We start from the raw sequence: 21,119 nt of genomic DNA, 5'->3' as shown, positions 1-21,119 counted from the left end.
ATGAGCCAAAGACTGCAGATGATGGCTGCAGTAATATCGGTCATCAAATACAAACAAAAATATATATTTTTGGATTTTTAGCAAAATCTTAATTTACTTTTACTTTTTTTTTACTTCATAGAAGACCATGTTTCAATTAGCTTTAATTAAATTTTTTTTTTTATCAGAAACCACCCACTTAATAAGATTAACAACGGTAAGAGGTTGACATCTTACATTTAATTTGTCTGAAGATGTCTGAAAAAAAAGTTAGACTAAAGTGATAGAGTGCATCCTATAAATTTAAAGGTGGGCTAAGTCATCGCAGCGTTTTAGCGATGAAGAGACCAAAGAGTTGTGTGCACCCAGCTGCATGAACTAGATAAGTTGCTTCTAAAAATCATCCTGACAACTAACTCATGTCAGTAAGTGACCCCATACATCCTCAGAAAACTGCATTTGTCATTACTTCTCCTTTCAGCAGAGCTCAGACACCCACTCACACTGAGAACAGACATTAAAACACCACAGGATGGCCTCAACAAGAAGTCAAAAATTACAACACACTGATACTATTTTCTGTGAAGCAGCTCATGTGAATGGTTACTACAACATAACTGCATTGTGAACGACTGAACAGTTAACATGGTGTATTGTTTATCTAAGTGCAGATTGTAGGTTTATGTGAAAACAGCTTTAAAATGGTGTTGCCACAGAAATATGAAGTAGCAAATTAATTGAAAATCTGTTGAAACAAAAATGTGCCAACGTGTGTTACAACATGTCTCTTTTCAACATGTATGTGTGTGTGCAGCCTATCAAAGACAAAGGACAAGCTCTTCTTTTAAAATTACTTTTAAAGTTTATTCAAAGAAAAAAGCCTTCAGGAAAATACATGACTTCCTGTCATACACAGAGAGGACATAAGTTAGAATAGCATGGCAGAAACAGCAGAGGAAAAATACGTCGCCTCACGTCCAAGCCTGCAGGGAACGTTACTGCGAAGTTTCCACGTTGAAGCAGCGCTATGTGAATACCTGAAATGAACAACATGTGTGTTCTTTATTGTTTTTGTAAGTCGGTGATATAGTGGGGTAGGGAACATGAAAAAAAAAAAAAAGAAGAAGAAGAAAATATCCAAAAAAAACCGGGCTCAAAAAGCAAAAAAAAAAAAAACCCAAAGAATTAAAGAACCAAGACGCATATGCGTTAAACATAAATACTGTGATGCACATTAGTGTAACAAAACATTGCCCCTGTAAACATTTTCTCCACCTAAGGTGAGCGGAATAATATTAAACCACCGCAGTCGCATATTTACGTGTACGTAGACTTACAGAAACAACAGAAACTATAGTTAAGCCTCTCGACTAGCTCTAAAACTTAAGAATACACAATTCTTCAAGTTGTAATTTAAAAAAAAAAAAAAAAAAAAAAAAGAATTTCCAAGTAGTGGTTTTCATAACAATATGTTTACATGTTTTATATGCTGCCGTCATGGCACTTTTTCCAATGTGAGTCGACAAGCGACGGTTGTTTCTCATCAGATATAGACTTAAAACTCAACCTTTTTTTTTTTTTTTTTTTTTTTTAGCTCATTAAGAATATTAATAATAACCACAATTTTTTTCATGAAGTCAAAACAGCCACTCATCAAGGCCTTGATGCAATAAGAGACACACACTGGGTACTACTGCACACACAGACCTCAGACGACACAGCACTGGGGTCCATACAGCTTCTCTGTACAAGGGGAGGGATTGTCAAAACACTGCTCGTGTGTGTAGTTGTTATTGTCAGGGGAAAAACACACCCAAGGTAAACTTGTTTGTGACCTGTCATGTTTGGACATGATGTCAGAGCACAAGTTAAACTCTCCCTCCCCCTCCCCCATTTTTTTTTTCAGTGAACAATGTGCAATCTGTCAGTCGTCGTGGAAACGGAGGAGAATCCAGTCCAGCAGATGGCCTGAAGGAGATCGATGCTGCAGTTTGCTGCTCAGTCTTTCACATATACAGACAACTTAAATAACAGCTGGAGCAGGAAGTGGAGAGCACGAAAGAGAGAAAACAATTCCTTCCCGAAAAAGTGGGTTTCCGTCTTCAGTTTCTTCACAAACAGCCCGTGTTGCCCGTTTTGTGACACTTCATCACAGTAACACTGAAATCCAGAGTCTGAGTGTTGAATTGGTGAGGTTTGTGTCCTCATTTGATGGAAAGAGTGCCTGACGTACGTGAAGCGGACTCGCACGATGCCAGAAAACCCTCCTCAGCTCTGACGCACTCAAGGCGTTTGCTTCCTCAGAGTCTCACAGCTGTGGAAAAGGTTCCGATCGTCTTTTAAGTCGAAATTGAACATCTAGGATTGATCACTTGTGACAAGATACAAAGCAAAAACATCATCTCATGCCTTAGACCACCACACAGTAATAAGTCTTTCTACATTCTGGACACTTAGTGCATTGCATTCATACAAATGAAAAATGAAATGATTTGAGATAACGAAATGGAAGATAGAAAAACCGTTTTCCAGAAAAAAATTACTGAATCGAGCCTGCTGACCGTACGTTTACCTCTCTGCCACAAAAATCCAATTTGTCGATGACACCGAACTCTCTGACCGCACACGCACACACACTTACTGAACTTCCCCCTCTACTTTTTCACTCCATTATCATCATCATCTTCTTTTTTTTTTCATTTTATATTTGACTATTCACAGCAGTTCAAGTTTCCCGAGTTGAGTTTAGGTCGTCATGTTTGACTGGTGGGGGAAAAACATGACCACTGACACTATCCGGAAGCTTAAATTAACTTTTATTGTACATAGACACCTTTTATTTATTGTATTTTTTGGACCATACCCACATCACTTTCTTCTTAGACAAACACACCTCGCACTTCTGTGGGTTCAGAGTAAAAGCAAGCAAACCGTGGACTGTGTGGGTGGATGTGCGTAAATCTTAAAAAACAAGGTAAAAGACATGTTTAACTCCACATAGTTACACTTATCTTCAAGGAATAATAATAATAATAGTAATAATTCAAAAAATACTATTCTGAAATCCATCTGCTTCAACATCTTTCTCTCTCTGTCGTCCCCCTTTTTTTAAAGCACCTGTCTGAACAACACATTACTTCAACGACACACACACACACACACACACACCGTCCTGTCGAATCCCATCAGTCAGACTTACAGTAAAACCTCAAACATTAGGCCCCTCCCTCCTGCTTGTCCCACCATCTCTTGGGTTTTACAGTTTCCCCCTGGCTGACAAGTCTCAACCTCTAACCAGCATGTCAGCAGTAATTGGACCAAACAGAAGTACATTTACACACACTACTGTAGCATTAAAACAACAGACTCCGACCCCACCGGCCCCATGAAGTGCTCACAAGAGAGGGCAGGGGGCAAGAACATGGGGCAGAGGGGGAACTCTCTGACAAGAGGCAGACCTGCAGAAGGTAGTAGCAGTAGTAGTAATAAGAGTGGTAGCAGTACTAGTAGTTAGACGACCTCAAGCTTACTGACCAGCCCAGGAGCACGGAAATGATGCAGAGGTACAAAATCTATCCCATCGCAATCTGATGAGCACCAAGAAAACGGAGAGGGGAAACAAAAAGTTGTTTGCCCCCTTTTCTTGAATTCACATTAAATTTATTTCTACTTCCTTTCATGTATTAATTAATCACTGATTTCATTTTGTACGCAAGCCGTCCCTTCAGGTATTTCAGGGGGTGATAACCGCGTGACCGGTTGTCACTGCGTGGCAGGTGGCCCCCCGGAGCTTGGATGCAGCAAAGGAAGCTGAAGCTGTTGTTGTCGACTGCTCCAAAGGGCTGGTTGGTGGTTGTTTTTTTTTGTTCTCTTTTGGTTGTCCAAGGGCTGACGAGTCATCGACGGTGGGTTCTGAGATCCAGTGTTAGCGAGGGTGGAGGACGATGAGGAAGATGAGGAGGAGGAGGAGGAAGAGGGCAGGGTGTGGACCTCTACCAGCTGAGCAGGTTGCTTCGGCCCAGAGTCATAAAGTACACCTGGCTGGAGCCTCCAGACCGAACAGAGGCGAAGAACACCTGAGGAGGAGACAGACAGACGGGTCAGGTATGATCACACTCGGCTTGCACTCATTTTCAGGTGCAGTTTGAATTTGAACACAAGAAAACCTAAATACTTTTTATATCTACTAATATAAAAAAGTAAAACGTGTTGGTTGTTTGACTGTAAATGTTTTTCGTTCTCAGATCTAGATCTGGATTTCAATGCGACTGAATGATAGTAACATTAATATTATTTTAAACCACTATAACTGATAATAAACTTAAATTCTGGTTCACCTCATGCAAATTGAGTTTTGATTTATACAACATGATAAATAATTGCAATTGGTGACAATAATCACTATCGGATATTTTAGACCTTTCAGACGTAGTTAAGTCCGTCTGTACATCAATCAGAATAGAAGATTACCATTTTTTGTGGATTTATGGTCAATTAATAGATTAGTAAATTTAAGTAGAAAAATCTGTCACATTATTTCTATAGTGTTTCAAATAAATGAATGCAATCATGTACAGGGATCTTTAAAATTTTACTGTAGCCCTTTTTGTTTTTACACCAACCAAAAAATTGACAAACCTAATCAACTGATTGACTAAGAAGAGGGATCTTTAAAAATGTTCCCAGAAAGAAAACTGATTCCCGGATGTTACAGTCCTCAGAAGCTCATGATTTTTCATAAAAGCACAGAGATATGAGCGAATATGTAATTCTTTACTTCTCATCAGTCCAAACAGGCCAGCAAAGTTTGGAGAAGAGAAACTACAGTTGTTTTGAAGTTAATTCTGCAGCTGAAAGAGCTGAACCAACAGAATCGAGCAAACTGAAAGTGACCTTGGAAAACCTCGGGGCAGCAGACTGCAGCATTAACTTAAAATCTGTAGCCTAATTCACTTTGAACAGCAACGGGACACGAGAGCGAGCTCCTGTGTGTCCTCTCGGATGCCCTGCAGCGATGTCTGACAGCAGAGTCAAGCATCGGAAACAAACAAACAAAACTCTTGTTGTGTCGAGGAAGGTTTAATCTTTTAACACGCTGTGGTTTAAAATGTGTGCGACTTCGCCTCCGTTTGTGCCTGGGGCACAATTTTATCCAGTGAGCCAACAGCTGGCTGTAAGATCTTCAGGGAAGTCATTGATACCGGTATTGATGAGAACAGATCCGATTATGATGTGTTGTTGAATGTCTACATGGAGGTCTCACCTTGTCATTTCTTTCACAGAGGAACTTGAGTCTCTGGGCTCTCTTGTGCATGAAGACACCGTCCAGGTGGCCGGTCTCCACAGAGCGGATCTCTATGGCCTTCTCCCCCCAGCCCATGATCTGGTTGGAGCGAATGTAGGCTGGAGAGAGGTATGTAAATTAATCAATATACTAATATTTACAAATATATATATATATATATATATATTTAAAGACTCACACTACTGAACTGTGTTTGTCTGTATGTGTGTTTCCTCTGCGGCTGCACAGGACAAATGATCAATGCAAGTTGCTTGTGTAGGTGAAATACAATAGCTGTGTGTATATGTAATGGTGTGTTAGATAATGATTAATCAATGTTCAACAAATCACGACGGACTTTGATCCATCAGGAATATATTAACCAATAAATGTGTGAAGCTATTGTGTTACATGTTTGAGGAAGTAACACACCTAACAAAAAGAAAATATCTGTAAATTAAAAGAGAGTGAAAATAATATTTGAATGAAAGTTTATCAATACTTTTTACTTTTTTTTTTTTTGCACATTTGAAACTATTTATCCAGATCACTGGTTCCTGACCTGGAAAAATGTACAAAGAAAAACTTCTAGGTTTGTGTTTGTGTAGCTTTTGCCCCTGTCACTCACCCACTGAGGTGGGCATCTCCCCCCACTGCAGCACCACATCCTTGGTGATGCGTCCATAGGTGTTAACGTAGACACCCTCGTCCTCGTAGCACACCAGCAGCTCGATGCCGTCGGTGTTGGGCAGGATGATGATGGCGTGAGACTGGATGCTGGTTTGGATCTGCAGCGACACACCAACAAACTCAGGCCCAGAAAAGCAGCAACAGTGAAAACAAAAGTTTACTCTGCTACCCTTGTACAGAGCTGAAAAATCCCAAACATGCAAGTGAGATGTTTTCGTTCTTACGTGTGTGGGCAGGTAGATGTCATAGACGGCCCCAGAGTCAACATCCACAGCGTGGAAGCCCGAGCACGAGCCGTAGATGACCTTTAGCCTCTGACCCTCCTCCACGGTCAGGTCAACCAGCAGGGGTTTGTGTACCAAGTCACCGAAAGACTGAAGGACACAGGTCAGAAAAACATGTAAATAGTAAATCAGTAAATATTTGCCAGGGCAGAGATTATCAATGGTGATAGCAAGCTGTACAAACAAATGTCATTGAATCTGTAGTTAAAACAACACATACATAACACAACTTTCTAGGAAGCTCATCTTTGATCTGTGTTAAACCTTGGCATCAGCATGCATTCTGGGTAATGCAGCAATAAAAGTACACAGACGCACAAAAGATCCAATTCACCAAACCAACTTTAGAAATATCCTGTATTTGTCGTCATTAAAAGAAACCAATAACAAGCTAATGTAGTCAGTTTACTCACCTTGAAGGCCATGAACTTGTGGTAGGGCTTGGGTGCCCAGGCGTAGACCTCCACCGAGTTCTTCAGGGCCAGAACCAAGAATTTGATCCTCTCATATTTCACTGGGGAACAAATAACACAACAAAACATTGGAACAACACGAAAGAGCATCAGGATGGGAAACCAACATCAGCTGTGGTTCACTTCTTTTCCCATTGTTGACTCTTCCAATCAAGATTTCTTGATCTGACAAACTACCAATAAGGCTCAGTACCAGTAACAGTTTGTTTTAAAGCAGTGAAATTGATTTAAACTGATGGTTATTTGGATCTGAAGACACCATGTATGATTAGGTTATTTTATTTCCTGCTGCAATATTCAGTTTACAGAAAAATGTGAAAACTGCCAGCCCCTGCAAGTCATTAAAGACTTTAAACTCTACAACTAGAGTGCTTGCAGTTGAATTGAAAGTTTTTATGTTAATTTAAACTCAACCGAGAAGGGAGACAGTCACAGAAAACTGTGCAGTTACATGTACGACAGCGTGTTTTCCACAAATATGATACACATGAATAAAACTCCTTGACAGGAAATGGATGACAGCTCTGATCAGTGGAGAGGAGTTTCCAACAGGAAGTGCCCGTCTTTGCTCAGTGGCACCACCATCACAGAGGACATTCTGAATTTTAGACAGGACAGTTAAATGTCCACATGGACATCTTCACCGCATTATTACTTAACTAAGGGCTTTCCTTCCATCGTTTATCAATGACGTGCGCTTGTACACATACACTCCCTCTGTAACTTAAACTGAGTTTGTGAAGTCTGTAAACAGACTCCTCTGTTTGAGTCCAGATGTGTCTGGGTTTATTTCTGATGGGAAACAGATACCAAAGTTTTTTCAGCTTTAAAGCTGACACGTTCTAAAATTTTAGGAATATGACCTACCAACTTTGTAGTGGACGCAGCCCTCCAGGTCTCCTACAGTAGTCCAACCCTGTTTCTTCTCCACCTCGGGGTCATTGTGCAGGATCTTGTTTCTCAGCCAGGACAGGTAGTAGACACGGAGCTTGTTCTTCTTACCTGCCGTCGAACGAGAAAGGTCAAGTCAGGACTATTTGTTCCACTTGCTGTTTGTTTTCCCTCTAGAATTATAAAACTTTACATTTGAGAATTTGACAGGCCAATCTGCATGATGAAGGCTACACATTGCTCTGACAGTAAAGTTGTTCTTTATACTACAAGTGTTGCAGGAGTTTTGACCTCTTTGGACTTGGACTAGTCAAAGTAACCCTGAAAGCCACTTATTACTGCTGAGATTTCATTCTGGCCTACAGTGATTCTCAGTTTTTAATTTGACATATGTCTGAATGATTGCCTTCCTCTCTTTAATGCTGCAATGATCAGCGTAACAAATGTGATCTTTTAGAAGCCCCTGTGGTGGGATTTTCCTCCTCCATTCTTGGGTCTGCAGTGTTTTGCAATATTTCAGTAATTTGGGTGATTGAGTGTGGGTCAAGTTGGGACAAAACAACATGCAAAGGAACACTGTGTGACCGGCAGTCCCTCTTTTTACTGCATGTACTGTTCAAAAGAATAACAATAAAGACAGTTTTGCTTTAGTTGTAGGATGATATGAGAAAGGTCTGGTTACTTGTTGGCTGATAGTTAATTTTGAATGCCATAATATACAAGTAAGGTAGACATGCTCAAGACTTTAGTTTCTACCCAACTGTTTTATTAAGGTGCACATTATGCACATAAGCGTCAAGCAAAAAAAAGGGGAAAAACGTGTCGCTGCTTTGAAGCAGCAGTTACACCGCCTGTGGATTTTATGTTCGATAACATTCTGCTACAACCGTATGAAAATACTAGAAGCATGTTGTAAGTCTAAGTCAGTCTAAGACATTTGTGAATATGTGTAACTGAACCCACACATCTGGAAAAGACACCTTACATAGACAACTTGATATCTATGAGTCTAGTGTAGTTCTCCTTCTTCCTGTCAATCATTTTTTAATTTATCTAATGTTCCCTGACTTCTAAAACACAAAAGCTCTGACATTATCAATCGATGATGTAGAAAAGTCTTTTGACAACAGTGAAGATCGTGGTCAGATCAAGAACGCTCAGAACGGACAGAGCACCTTATTTATGCATCTGTCTGCTGGCATTTTGTGCACCAGAGGTAGCCACTCTAGCTACACTGCCAACCATTTCCACTGATGTTATAAGACATTTTAAACAAGCTAAGCTCTGGTTACATCTGATCATTTGTCAGCCTCTCAAACATTGAAGTGATACAACTTTCCATGACGTGTATCTTTACATGTTGGTAAGAAATTTTATGGAAGGAAATCGACGCATGTTTCTCTGTGACATTTCCTGCCATCATGGAAAGTGCATAGTGTGTGTCAGTGTTACATATTGTACACACACATGACGTGGTCTCAACTGGCAGGGATTTACTCAATATCCGTTTAGCTCAAAATATTTGTTGTGACACTGCACGGCCTCCGTGTGTGCGTGAAATTTAGAAAGGAGAAGTAAGAACGTGGATGCACTTTCAATCTGAGAAATTTTGGAACTTAACTGTGTGAGGGGACAAAAATATTTATGCAACTTCAGTCACATTCTTTCCCACAATATGCTGGTTTTAGCAGGTTTCAGTGTGTGTGTGAGCACGTGCAAGTCTGGAAGAGAAGCAGACCAGACAAAACACTCTCTCTCTCAATATGATCTGACACAGCAGGAGTAAACATAAGTGAAACTCTTTTTTTGTCTCATAATTAACTCACACTACATTATTTAGATTGAACTCTGCCGCTGTGTCTCTGTGTGTTTGTGCACTTGTTTCTATGCACAAGCAGCTGCTCTGTGTGTGTGTGTGTGTGTGCGCGCATACACCACATTTGTGTGTTTAAGTGTTGGTTTCTTCGCATCTCATTGATCCTTCCAACACTAATTTGGCTGCAAGTGTAATTAAACTATCTTTAAAATGTCTGTGTGGTCCAGGTATTACTCATGTTGTGGAGACCTAAATCTGCTTACACAGAATGGTCACAAAAAGCAAGTCTTAAAAGTTTTAAGGTTAGGTTTAGGTTACATAGCCAACGTTAGCATTAACAGCTGTTTACTTACTAGTCTAGAAGAAACGTTGCGAGTTCAACATTAAACTTAATTTGTTCACTTGTTAACAGCTGTCTCCAACAGTTGAAAGCAACCCTATCACTTCTTTCCTTCACCTGAAGCTGGTATGCTAATCAGACAGTCTGGTCAGATCGGCCCATCTCATCACTTTCTGATACCGAGTCAATGTAGCGTCCAGTCTGAAGAAGTAGTGCTGCTCATGGGGCGAATCTAATGTCTTGTAAACACAACAATGGCTGAAGCTCTTAGCAAGACTGGTAAGTAAACAGCGGTTAATGCTAACATTGGCTCTGTAGCAACCTTACTAATAGCTATTTTAAGGTTCTGGTAAGGGTTAGGCAAGTAGTAGTTAAGGTTAAGGTTAAAGTAAGTCTCAAGGAAATTAATGTAAGGCAATGTAATGTCCTCTGAAGTCACAGAGACGTGTGTGTTTGTGTGTGTACCTGATATAGTAACCAGAACATTGAGTCCCTCCAGGACATCCATCTGCTGGAAGCGTCGTCGGTTGATCAGAGGGTAAACCTTCCCCTGACCGCTACGATCCAACAGCATCAGGCCGCTCTCTGTTCCCACCAACGTGTTCACTCCTACACACACACACACACACACACACATAAATACATATATATATTTAGAGTTCGAAAGACACTGTGCAGTCTGGTCAGACGGATGGAGTTTGTAGCTTTATCAGCATTTTGCTGCCACCAGGTGGTGAAGACTTATAGCTACAACCTCTAGAAAAACAGATTACTACAAAATACTTGCATGCTGTGTACCAAAAATCATGTTTTAATAATGTTAAACCTGTTAATAAATACATATTTATGGGAAAGTGGTCTCAGATTTTTTTTTCTAAATCACTTGGATGAAAAAGGGGAAAGCAAATAGGGTGATTCCTGGAAATAGCTGGTGTATTATAACTTAATATAATCATATAATTTAAATGAAAACCTAAAAAATATGACTCTTAACTCTTAAACCAATGAGAATGTGGTTGAGTTGACGCCTTCGTTCTTACCCCAGAGAGCAGCACACAGGATCTCAGAGTTGAACCTCTTCTTGTATTTGCGAATCTCTGGCGTGTCGCTCTGAGGGCGAGTGTTGACCGGGTTAACGTTGACCACAGAGCCCTTGCGAGATGGGTCGGCCCTCAGCGCCTCTGCCAGCCGGGCATCATTGCCATAGCCTAAAAGGTCAAAGGGAGGGGCTTAGGTAGGACGGTGTAGGATGTAGAATTTACCAGGCAGGGTGGGGGTCAGTCAAATGGTCAGAATTAGAAAGGTGGGTGAATCTCATTTGCTTTTGTTAATCATAAAAACAGAATTGATTTTGATTGAATAGAAATAAAGCTGTGATTGCTTGTTGGAAAACAACAGATCTACTCTAATCTAAAAAAAAATGCCAAGACAATTGTCCATCATAATTTCTTTAGCAGTGGTTTTAGGTCACTTAGTTCAGGGCAACATAGCGACAGATGCTGAAAGTTTCTTGTTTGTTATTGAAACTGGGACACATGACAAGCTGTGCAACCTCAGATCGCCTCTGCAGCCATTGCAACATGTTATTTGATGGTATCTGTGTCAGAGTGTGGGCCACTGCTTGTCTCCACTTCTCTTAAATCACCATCTGGACATAAAACATCTGTAGGAAAATCTACACTCATCAAATCGGTGATTAAATGCAGACTGAACAATCTAGTATACTCAAGGGGTCAGTGGCTGGTCACCAGCTGCATCAGGTGAGGTAATGACTCAGCATACCACAGTCCTCAGGGCTGGAAAGATCTGGTTTTGGCGATGGCCAATCCTCTGAGGGACGATGGGAACAGCAGGACTGCCGTGATAAGAGAGCTATGTTTGTAAACTGTGGCAGCTAAAAGCTCAGTGACCTCAGTGAGTCCACGCTAACCAAAAGCGAGCATTGTGAACACTCGATCTTTACCTCTGTTCCCTCCAGAGGAACCTGGTTTTGATTTTGGTTCATTGGCCACAGCTCCAAAGTGTAACTTATGGCTTCAAACTACTGTCGTGGAGGTTGCAACACTACGTTGTCAACCTTGACTGTCCCACTTTTCTTAACTTATGATTTTCTTTAACTTGATGATCCTGAGCCTGATGTGCAAACTTTAAGTGTCTGCACTTTGTAGCTCCCTCAGTTCCTGGAGCTTTTGATGGAAAGGCCGATGGAGGCCTGGGATTAGAAGTTCTATCTTTATGGTTGTGAGCCTTTTTAGGTGTCTGATTTATTTCCCAGTAGACACTGGGGGAGGGGACATACCGACATTGTTGAGGGCGCTGCCGGTGGATGGAGAGACTTGGAGGAGGCGTGGGTCGATGAACGGAGTGAAGGAGGAAGAAGACTTGTGTTTCTGCATGTTGTTACTAGACTGACTCTACAGAGAGAGAATAAGATTTAGTGGTGACAGAATATCACAACTCTGAATGTCATTTTGATCAGAAAAAGATTAATGTAAACAATTAACAATACAATGTAAACAAACAAACTGAGGTGTTTGTATGTGTTGCATGCAAACACAATGGGCATTCAATCAGGGGGTAACATCATAAATACTGAGGAAAAAGGCAAAAAGAAATGGTGGAGGGTGAAAACATATGGACTGCTGCTGACAAGAACAAAAGGGGAAACGAAACCAAAGTATTTCCATGGGAAATATACTTGCCATTATGCTCCTAACTGCCCTGTTCGCTATGATCTATTGTCTGGGGGAATGTGAGAATATGATGCGTTTGCTGAAAATAGGGAACATCAAGGAATAAAATGAGATTTAGATGTTTTTGGGGGGAATGCTTGTAAAACCACAACTAGCCTCAGAGGACACTTCAACAGAAAAGCTCTAAAGCAGAGCTAACAGGCCTGTTGGAGAGACGGGACGGCAGCTGTAAATCCTTCCCCTCAAGTCAATCTTCTGTTTTTTGTATTTTAAACCAAAGTACTTAAGCTTGTGTAATATCAACTTCACATGATGTTCACACAAAAAATTAAAGTTTGTTTTGTCCTCCTATTGTACTTTCAAAACAGTCCTAAAATGCAGCCCTTCACCAACACCTCCATCTCTCTGCCAAAAGCGTCTGTCAGTAGAGAAGAAAATCAAGAGCTGTTGAGGGGGCCGTGTAGAGCTAGACACAGATCACCAGTGCCAATGGTGATCAGCAGAGGGCGCCCTCCAGATCCAGGAAATAAAAATAGATGCAGGAGAAGACATTATCATCTGCAGATACTTCGAAATACTACTTTCCACAGAAGTGTGGAAAGAACATAAGTATCAGCAGATTCATCTGTTTTTAAATAACAGTATTAGTTCTACTAATGAACTGTGTGAGCTGATTTCTACTCTACTGTGTTCCCAGTTATGGCAGGTAGTGATGATTTTGACTCTTTTTCCCTCTCCTGCACATGAAATGGCGCCCCTAAGCAGGCCTCCGTGTTGGGCTGGGAGACATACCTCTGTGAGGATGCTGAGCTTGTCCAGGGGACTCTGGGGGGACATGGAGGAGGGGCTGGCAAGGCTGGAGGAGGAAGGGGAGTTGGATGCAGAGGAGGAGGGGGAGGAATGGTGGCTCTGCTGGATCAAGTCTGGGAGGTGATGGATGCGGCCGGCAAAGCCGTTCCTGTCCGTGTGCTGTGTGGGATGGTGGTGGTGGTGATGATGATGATGGTGGGGGCTGGGGGTGTGGTGGCCAAGAACCGGGCCCGGCACCGAGCCGGGGCTTGGGGGAAAGCCTGCAAGCAGGACAGGGGTCTGGGCTTGGCCCGGACCGGGGCCCGGACGCTTTCTGTTGTCACCTGCACTCTGGAAGTAGAAAGAGGGGTAGACGACTTTGGGTCTAGATGTGTTCCTGATTAGTTCAGGGGAAGGGAAAGTGTTAGCTAGAGCAAAGGGCAAACTACAGTGGCTAGTCTACAGGCGGAAAGAAAACTCTTGTTAGTGGTTAATTATATAGTAAGATAATTGATAAGTTTATTGATTCTAGAAATAATACCTTTTTGTGGTGTGTATTAACTGATGACACAACTTCTAAGTGTGTAAATCTAAATAGACTGAAAATGTAACAAACCTCAATTGATGTTTGATAAAGTAATAAATTCCCATTGTTGAATATGCTCGCAGTTTTAATTATGTGAATAATTAAAATCTGTGTACCCAACCTACACTAAACTGCTTTGTAACTCTGTTATACTCTGGAGCTACAGAGGATGCAAGAACAGAACATGATCAACACAACATAAACAAAATGGAAAAACACTCGGGGGTATGAATGAACAAAATACACAAAAAAAACAACTGAAAGTATGTGGTAAATGATTGGTGTGTTTGTCTGATTTTTTTTCTTCTCTCAGCTTGTACCTGTCTGACGATCAGGGTGCTGTCTTTGCAGGGCGTCGAGCCTGCATCGCTCTCGCCTTCGTCGTGGACAATCATGGTTTTCACTGACTCCGTCTCTCCATTGCTCAACCTGGAAGAACTGAACAACAGAAGGAGAGCTACTCAGCACAAATGCATTATGGGAAAAATAATTGTATTTTGTTCCACGCTGGTAGAACATAAAGAAAAAGTTAGTCGCTATATTGATTATTTTGAAGTTTCACGTGAACCAACGTGGTTCTGTGTAAGAGGAAGCTGATCCGTACTGTTGTTAGTGATCGTTACCGTTACTGTGAGATAAGTTACTCTTGAGTACATACACAGCTCTGGAGTCCTCAGGGCCAGAGGTCGACTCTTCACCTGCCTCCTGGTCCACCTCTTCGTCGTCATCTTCATCGGTGGTGTCTGACTCTTCACTGGAGGATGAGTAATCCGTCACTTTATTTGGGGGGCGAACGTCGTCCACCGCACGCAGCTCCTTGGCCAGAGCCGTCAGGTCCTAAAAGTCAGGTGGTGAAAGGTAAAACCAGGGTCAACGGTCAGTGATTTCTACTTTTCTCCCTTTGTTGGAAGTCTGTCCATTCACTCAGTCAACTGTCAGCTAAGACTTCATGTAAGATTTTCAGTTCATCTTCTTTGAAAAAAGTAAAGCAGGAAACAAAAAGCTGCTGAGGAGAGGAAGAGTGGTTACAGAGGTACACCAGCCAATGTGAAGCCAACGTGAGAGCAGCAAAGCCAAAACATGAAGCCAGGAAAGAGATGATTGTCGTACAGCTGATGCTCTTCAAGCTACTGTAGCTGAGGTTAGTGGATTAATTCTAATGGGACAATTATTAGAGCTGCAAAGATGAAAAATTATAACAGTATAGAAGAGAATGTAAATTCTTTATTGGTTAGAGAAGGCGTGTGTTAAGATGGCTGCTGCCGAGCCAGAGAGACCGGTGGAGGAAAAGCAAGCAATACCGTTCAGCCAGTGATCAATCCAAAGATAAAAACATCCAGTTCACAAAGTCTCCATTGGATGGTGAGCAGATCACATGACACAATCCAAAGAATCCAGTTATTATTCTCTCACACACAAAATAAAAAGCCAAGGAGAACAATCGCCATCAGGCCACGTCAAATCATCACTCACACTCTATCACCACACACAGTTCTAGGTCTAGATCTATCCCAGCTAGCGAGCTACAGTGCTGTCCAGTCAGCTTTGATTCAACTCTCACCGCTGGTCTGCTCGGCCTGACCAAGTCCCTCCTCTCCTCTGGTTTTTTCCCAGCATTCTCTGGCCGTTGGAGGGGCGAGCCCTCCGATTTGGAAGATGCTGAAGGAGGCGGAGGTGAAACGGTCAGTTTTTTTCTAAAATGTGATGTCGTTGGAGAAAATGTGCACGTGTGTGTTCACCTGTGTGTGGTGTCTATATTGAAGTATGTTCAGGTGGTGTTTCAGGTATTTTGTCCACCTCCTGCATGTTTGTGAGTGCTGATTTGTTAAAGTGTGTGTGGACTCACAGCGGGCCCTGAACCTCTCTCCAGAGCCGCAGTGAGAACTGGGCTGAGAGCTGGAGTTACTGGAGCTGCTGGAGGAACTGGAGCCTCCGCTGCCACTGTTACTGGTTGGTCTGGGAACCAGTTTCTCCACTCGCTCCCACAGTAGCCGAGGCTCCGCTGCACTGTAGAGCCAAGACAGTCAAGAGATGAAGCCATTGTAGAGACAGCCACGTTTAACTGGCAACGTCGGAGAGGAGCTGTTGCACCTACTGCACTTTGCAGTACTGACTTAAATATCATTCAATTCAAATTTCCCCATTATGGCTGCTGGATTTCAAACCAGTTTTTGCTTTCCAAACAAATATATGTAAATTCCCACCTTTTTGTTTTGAAAAATAATCTGAATGAATACTACAGTGTCTTTAAAGGCATCACAACACACTCATATACACAGCTACTCTAAACCACAGTGGAAAATAGATTATGAATGTGGTTTAATATTAAACATAAAAGATATATTCTGTTTCAGATTAAAAAACACTTTATTCTTATTAATTATCTCTCTGTAATGGCCATTAGATTATGTCCGAGGCTCATGATGAGGAGGACAAATATGCTAAATAAGTAATAGTACAGTGAGTGCAGGGTATGTGTCATTCTAGAGAAAAAATAACATACAGCACCACAGTGGTAGAGGAAGAGAAAGAGATGACACAGAAAGTCTCATGAGAAGGCTTGTGGTTTGGAAATAGAAAACTGTGCCTGTGCATGTGTGTAAACACACTCACACAAGTAAAGAAGTATCACGGGTTAGACAGCTACCACTATTACATAAATCCTCCCACACAACTCCATACACCAGGACTATAGCAGCACAGACAGACAGTGAGGACACTGAGTGCACAATCCTCTCCAGCCGTGTGTGTGTGTGTGTGTGTGTGTGTGTGTGTGTGTGTGTGTGTGTGTGTGTGTGTGTGTGGTGTGTGTGTGTGTGTGTGTGTGTGTGTGTGTGTGTGTGTTAGATCTGTCTCAAAACAAGGCAAGTGTTTGTTTTTTTCTCCAGTCTTCGAGAAAGTCATCGTGTTTCATGTCTTTTTAATTACATAGTTGAAAACAGCAGCCTGGATTCACGCTGCTTCACAGCGCTTCAACTCATCTCCTTAAGGCTGCAAATGACTTTGTTTGTGTCAGAGCCTCAGACTGAGTCAGCCTCCATAAAATGTTCTGTGTAAACATACAGTAACTACGCTAATATATTCTCTTCTAGTGATATAACCAGTGGAGTCCTACAGAGCACGATTCTGGGCCCAGTTTTATCCAATATATTTTTCTCTCATCTGTAATTTGATGCTAATTAAAGACCTTTTATGGACTGTGTGTAGATTCAGGGATTCATTAATTTTTACATAATTAATAAGCTATGGCAAAAATACAGGTTTTTGATTGTATCGCTAATAGTTTTTATATGATGAAGATGGACTTAGTTTATTAATTTTATACTCAAGAGTTTTTCATTTTTCTATCCATTACATGCATTATATTTATACATACACTGTCCATGTTACACCATAGAAACTCTACTATTTCAAACCGAACAATTGTGCATAAATTCATAATGGTGCTATGTACGGTTATTGTTATTGTTACAGTTGATTTACTATTAGTGATGTAATTCATTAAAGCATACAGTATGGAGTTCATGGAGTTTGTCCCTATAATTGTCACCAAACAGTAAAAACTCCTCTTTAATTTCAAAATGCTCTGTACTGCTCTCTGACTAAGCACCAATGACAACTCACTCACTAAGCACTTAACCACTCCTCAGAAACCATATAGTGTCACACAAAGCAAGGACTGAGAATACCTCATAATAACAGTATTTACATTTGAAAATTTGTGAAATACATTAAGTCAATGAATATTAAATGGATACAGTATGACAGTGGGTTTTTTTTTTCCTCAGGAAATCCTCTCTAGTTCATTTATGTGTTTCCAAACCACAAGACTAATTAGATTTGGTGCTTGTATTACAACAGAGAGGAGACTTGAGTAATGGAGAGAGAAGAGAAAAAGAGTGTGAGGACAAAAACAAAGACCGTAAGAGAAACACAGAATCATACAGATCAGTGGGTTATGTCAGTTTACCTGCCGGCATTGCGATGAACAACATGGCTGCTGTGTGAGGCGTTGCCGTGGTGATGAGGCGAGTCTCGCCTCGACAACACCGGGGACCTTGATGTAGTCCTGACAGGAACCTTTCATGATAAAGACAGTGACCAGCTCACACATACACTCTCTCTGAGCATGAGCGTACTAGATAAGTACGGTGAACACACAAAATACATAAAACCTGTTTCAACCCATCAAAATCCTCTTTATAACGGCTTCACAGCAGCGTCACAACAACCCTGACTAACACCAACCTCGTCCACTGGAAAAGTTCTGGAGCACCACGCCAAGCTAATGTAGTCAGATAACCCATAGGAAATGATAACTTGTCGGCTGGTGTGTTAACAGTGTTCACAGCACATTGGAAAGTGTTAAACTAGATAAAAGTGAACAGTCTGAGAGGATAGTGTTCCGTCTTGTCTATAGTTCAGCATTTTACCTGCAGGATAGTCAGATTTATTTAAAACAAGGCAGTGACAGTGGATATTATTTGCTGTACAGAGAAATATTAATTTCATCACAGTCACTGTTGTTTATGAGCTGTTAATCTCCAATATGGCAGCTCGTTCACCTGAGATAACAATTGGATACAACCTGTTTACCATGAGAATATGGGACTTCTCTAAAAATGCATCCTTTTAAAATCCCACTCATGCATCACAAAATTTAGACAAGTCACCCTCCATCCTCTGAGTCTTCATCTCTCCCTACCACACCCAGAGCACCACTGTAAAACACACCAGTAGTCATCGGTCACACACAGTCACATTTTTCACCCTGAGCCACGTGTCAGTGCAGTAAAGCCAATGCAGAACATATGAGAGCATCCAAAGCGCAGCGCGACACCACACAATGCACAGCCGTGCACAACAGAACTCAGCTCAGTCAGTGCAGCCAGTGTCATTGAGAATAACATGAACAGCAATTGTTTTGCTTTGTTTAGAAGTTGAAGTTGGGGACAAAATGGAAATGGACTGATGTTAATGAAAGGTCAGTCCTTCCTCAGCGACAACCTGCTCACGTATTTCAAGACTGAAATGACGTCTACCATCGTTCACCTGATGTTTGTGCAGTATTGGAAGTCTATGTGCTATACAGTTAAGTTTCGACAGGGTTGTGGTTCGGCTTGGCAGCAGTTCTGTTTATAACAGAGGGTTTCCTTTTCTGAAGGACAGATAACTTTGGCTTCGAGGACTAAATTTAGATCTTCCTGAACTTCTTTGATTTCTCACTGCCCACATTTGTGGGTAGTGTCAAATAGCATCCCTGTCTTTCCTATACTTAGCAAGAGCATCCAACGCCCTATACATTCAGGTGGAAAAAAGGGTTTTAAATAAAGAACTCTCTCCTCTTTTTGCTTATTTTTCTCTCTCCGTAGTTATTTTATATTCTTTTTATGTCCTTGTGGTCATACAGTGAATGGCTAAATTTGGTGAGGGAAGAAAAAGCAACATGAAACAGATTGTCTCAACATGTCCTGGTGTTCAACATTGTCTCAGTACTTGCAGCTGGGTTATAAAGGGGTCACAGACTGAGTGTTGTGGTCATATTAACAGCAGGCCACCTCTGTTTGTGTCAACACTGATTCATATCACACAGAGTGATGGTGACTTCCTCTGTCTTGTGATATCCTGTGAATCAGTGAAATAGAATCAGAGCGATTTCCTCAGGACACTGAATCCTGTATATGGGGAGGGAAAGTGATTTAAAGCCTCCAACAGACCTGCTCATTTCAAAAACTTTTATGTTAATTTAAGGTGGATTTAATTAAATCATCTATAATTCCCCTTTCTGCACCACTAGAAAAGAATGAATTATTGATAGCAGAAAGAATAAGGCAAGAGGGTGGGAAGCTATTAAAGTGATGAATTGAACAGTTGAAGATAATGACAGTTTGATCTCTTGGGAATCAGGACGAGCGTCTCATTCGGTCAGTTAACAGAAAATTGTGTAAAATATCTAACTACTGCTGCCAGGCTACACCGGGGGTCTTTGTTCCTGTCCTTACCCTGGGTGGGACCTCCTCTGAAGGGGCCGGTTCATGGGGCAAGGGCCTAGGCTGGGGCTGGGGGTGGGGTTGTGGGTCAGTGCGTGCAGGCGTTGATGATGATGATGAGGAGGATGGTGATGAAGATGGAGGGTGGTGGTGTTGATGGGGTTCCTGGCTGTTGCGAAGGTGAAGATTTTCAAAGCTAGGGGTGAGCGGCTCGCTGAAAGAGTGCGACCGCGACACAACGGGCGGGGTGGCAGCGGAGGAGTTTGAGGCCACGCTGCCGCTGCTCTTTAAAGCAGCCAGATGGGAACGGACCTTACAGACAACAAAAACAGAACACATTGGGGGAGGGCGGGTCAGTCTGCATGCAAAGCACTCTGCAAAGAAAAGGGGTTTCGGGGTATCTTTAGGGGTTTGTAAGATTGGAGCCATACACAGGAGCCTAAAACAGTTCCTTGAGGAACCCCTCTGTAAAAGCTTCAAGAACACTGACATGAAGACTGAAATTAAACCTTGGTAGACTGAACATTACTGGTTTCATGTCGTCCAAAATTAGGTCTTCATTATGGCTTTATTCAGTCGTGACACACCCAGTGTTTCCCATACACAGGCTCTACTTGGGTGGCCCACCCAGGTAGATAAAATCACTCAGTTTCAACTTAGGTAAATCTTTCATTAGAACGCCTTATTTTGTTCTTTTAAAATGAGCTAAGTTTTGGTAACAAACCTGTTTGAGTTTGACAAGTGTGTGCTGCAGTAACTGAGTGGGGACAACAGGCTTCGCTGTGCTCGTTGTCTACCAATAGTCTGCATGTGAGGCATTCAGAGGACATCTGTAAATTGGAACTACAGATTAAGATTAAGTATGTATAGATGTATCACAGAGCTTTTAAAAAAGGCGGAAAAAGACCTGCATGTAATATCTATGTGTATTTAACCTTCTGCTGCTGCAGCCTGATGAAAGGTGGAATGTTAAAGTGACTTGTTAAAGCTTGTTATTCAGAAATTAATGTAATGTAAAGTTGATGCCATGTTTACACTACAGGGTGCATGTCTGAAAGGGGCTAGAGAGATTCTTTGTGGCAACTTTTTTCTTTTAAGTAACTCTAATGCAGTGATTTTCAATCTTGGTCCTCTGTGCCCAGAGCACTTCAGCACAGCTGTTTTAATGTTTGTTTGGAGATAAAACCTGAAGACCTTTTGGCCTCGGTGGCACATGGTTAAAAAGGTATGGCTCCAAATCTTAGCAGAGCCCCAAAAGAACCCAGGTTTTTAAAATGCAACAGGAGAAAAGAAGAACAGTCACG

The 21,119-nt window shown here is 41.6% G+C and overlaps 1 protein-coding gene across 1 annotated transcript in view; it reads right to left on the bottom strand.

Annotated features, from left to right (window-relative positions):
- Positions 1-1,389: 1,389 nt before the first annotated feature.
- Positions 1,390-21,119, bottom strand: part of LOC111218152 (mitogen-activated protein kinase kinase kinase kinase 4-like) — a 108,264-nt gene continuing 88,534 nt past the window's right edge. The window contains exons 16-27 of the mRNA XM_022740288.1: positions 14,484-14,662; positions 14,146-14,263; positions 13,243-13,590; positions 12,057-12,171; positions 10,798-10,965; positions 10,223-10,366; positions 7,578-7,712; positions 6,651-6,751; positions 6,178-6,327; positions 5,892-6,051; positions 5,243-5,382; positions 1,390-4,055 (exon numbers count right to left, since the gene is read on the bottom strand). Coding sequence (XP_022596009.1) covers positions 3,972-4,055; positions 5,243-5,382; positions 5,892-6,051; positions 6,178-6,327; positions 6,651-6,751; positions 7,578-7,712; positions 10,223-10,366; positions 10,798-10,965; positions 12,057-12,171; positions 13,243-13,590; positions 14,146-14,263; positions 14,484-14,662 — 1,842 coding nt within the window. The 3' untranslated portion in view covers positions 1,390-3,971. The remainder of the gene's footprint in view (positions 4,056-5,242; positions 5,383-5,891; positions 6,052-6,177; positions 6,328-6,650; positions 6,752-7,577; positions 7,713-10,222; positions 10,367-10,797; positions 10,966-12,056; positions 12,172-13,242; positions 13,591-14,145; positions 14,264-14,483; positions 14,663-21,119) is intronic.

The sequence above is a fragment of the Seriola dumerili genome, unplaced genomic scaffold, assembly GCF_002260705.1.
Source record: "Seriola dumerili isolate Sdu_G_001 unplaced genomic scaffold, Sdu_1.0 BDQW01000052.1, whole genome shotgun sequence".
Classification (NCBI taxonomy): Eukaryota; Metazoa; Chordata; class Actinopteri; order Carangiformes; family Carangidae; genus Seriola; species Seriola dumerili.
Note: the sequence above shows the minus strand (reverse complement) of the source record. Positions and strands in the feature narration are given on the sequence as shown.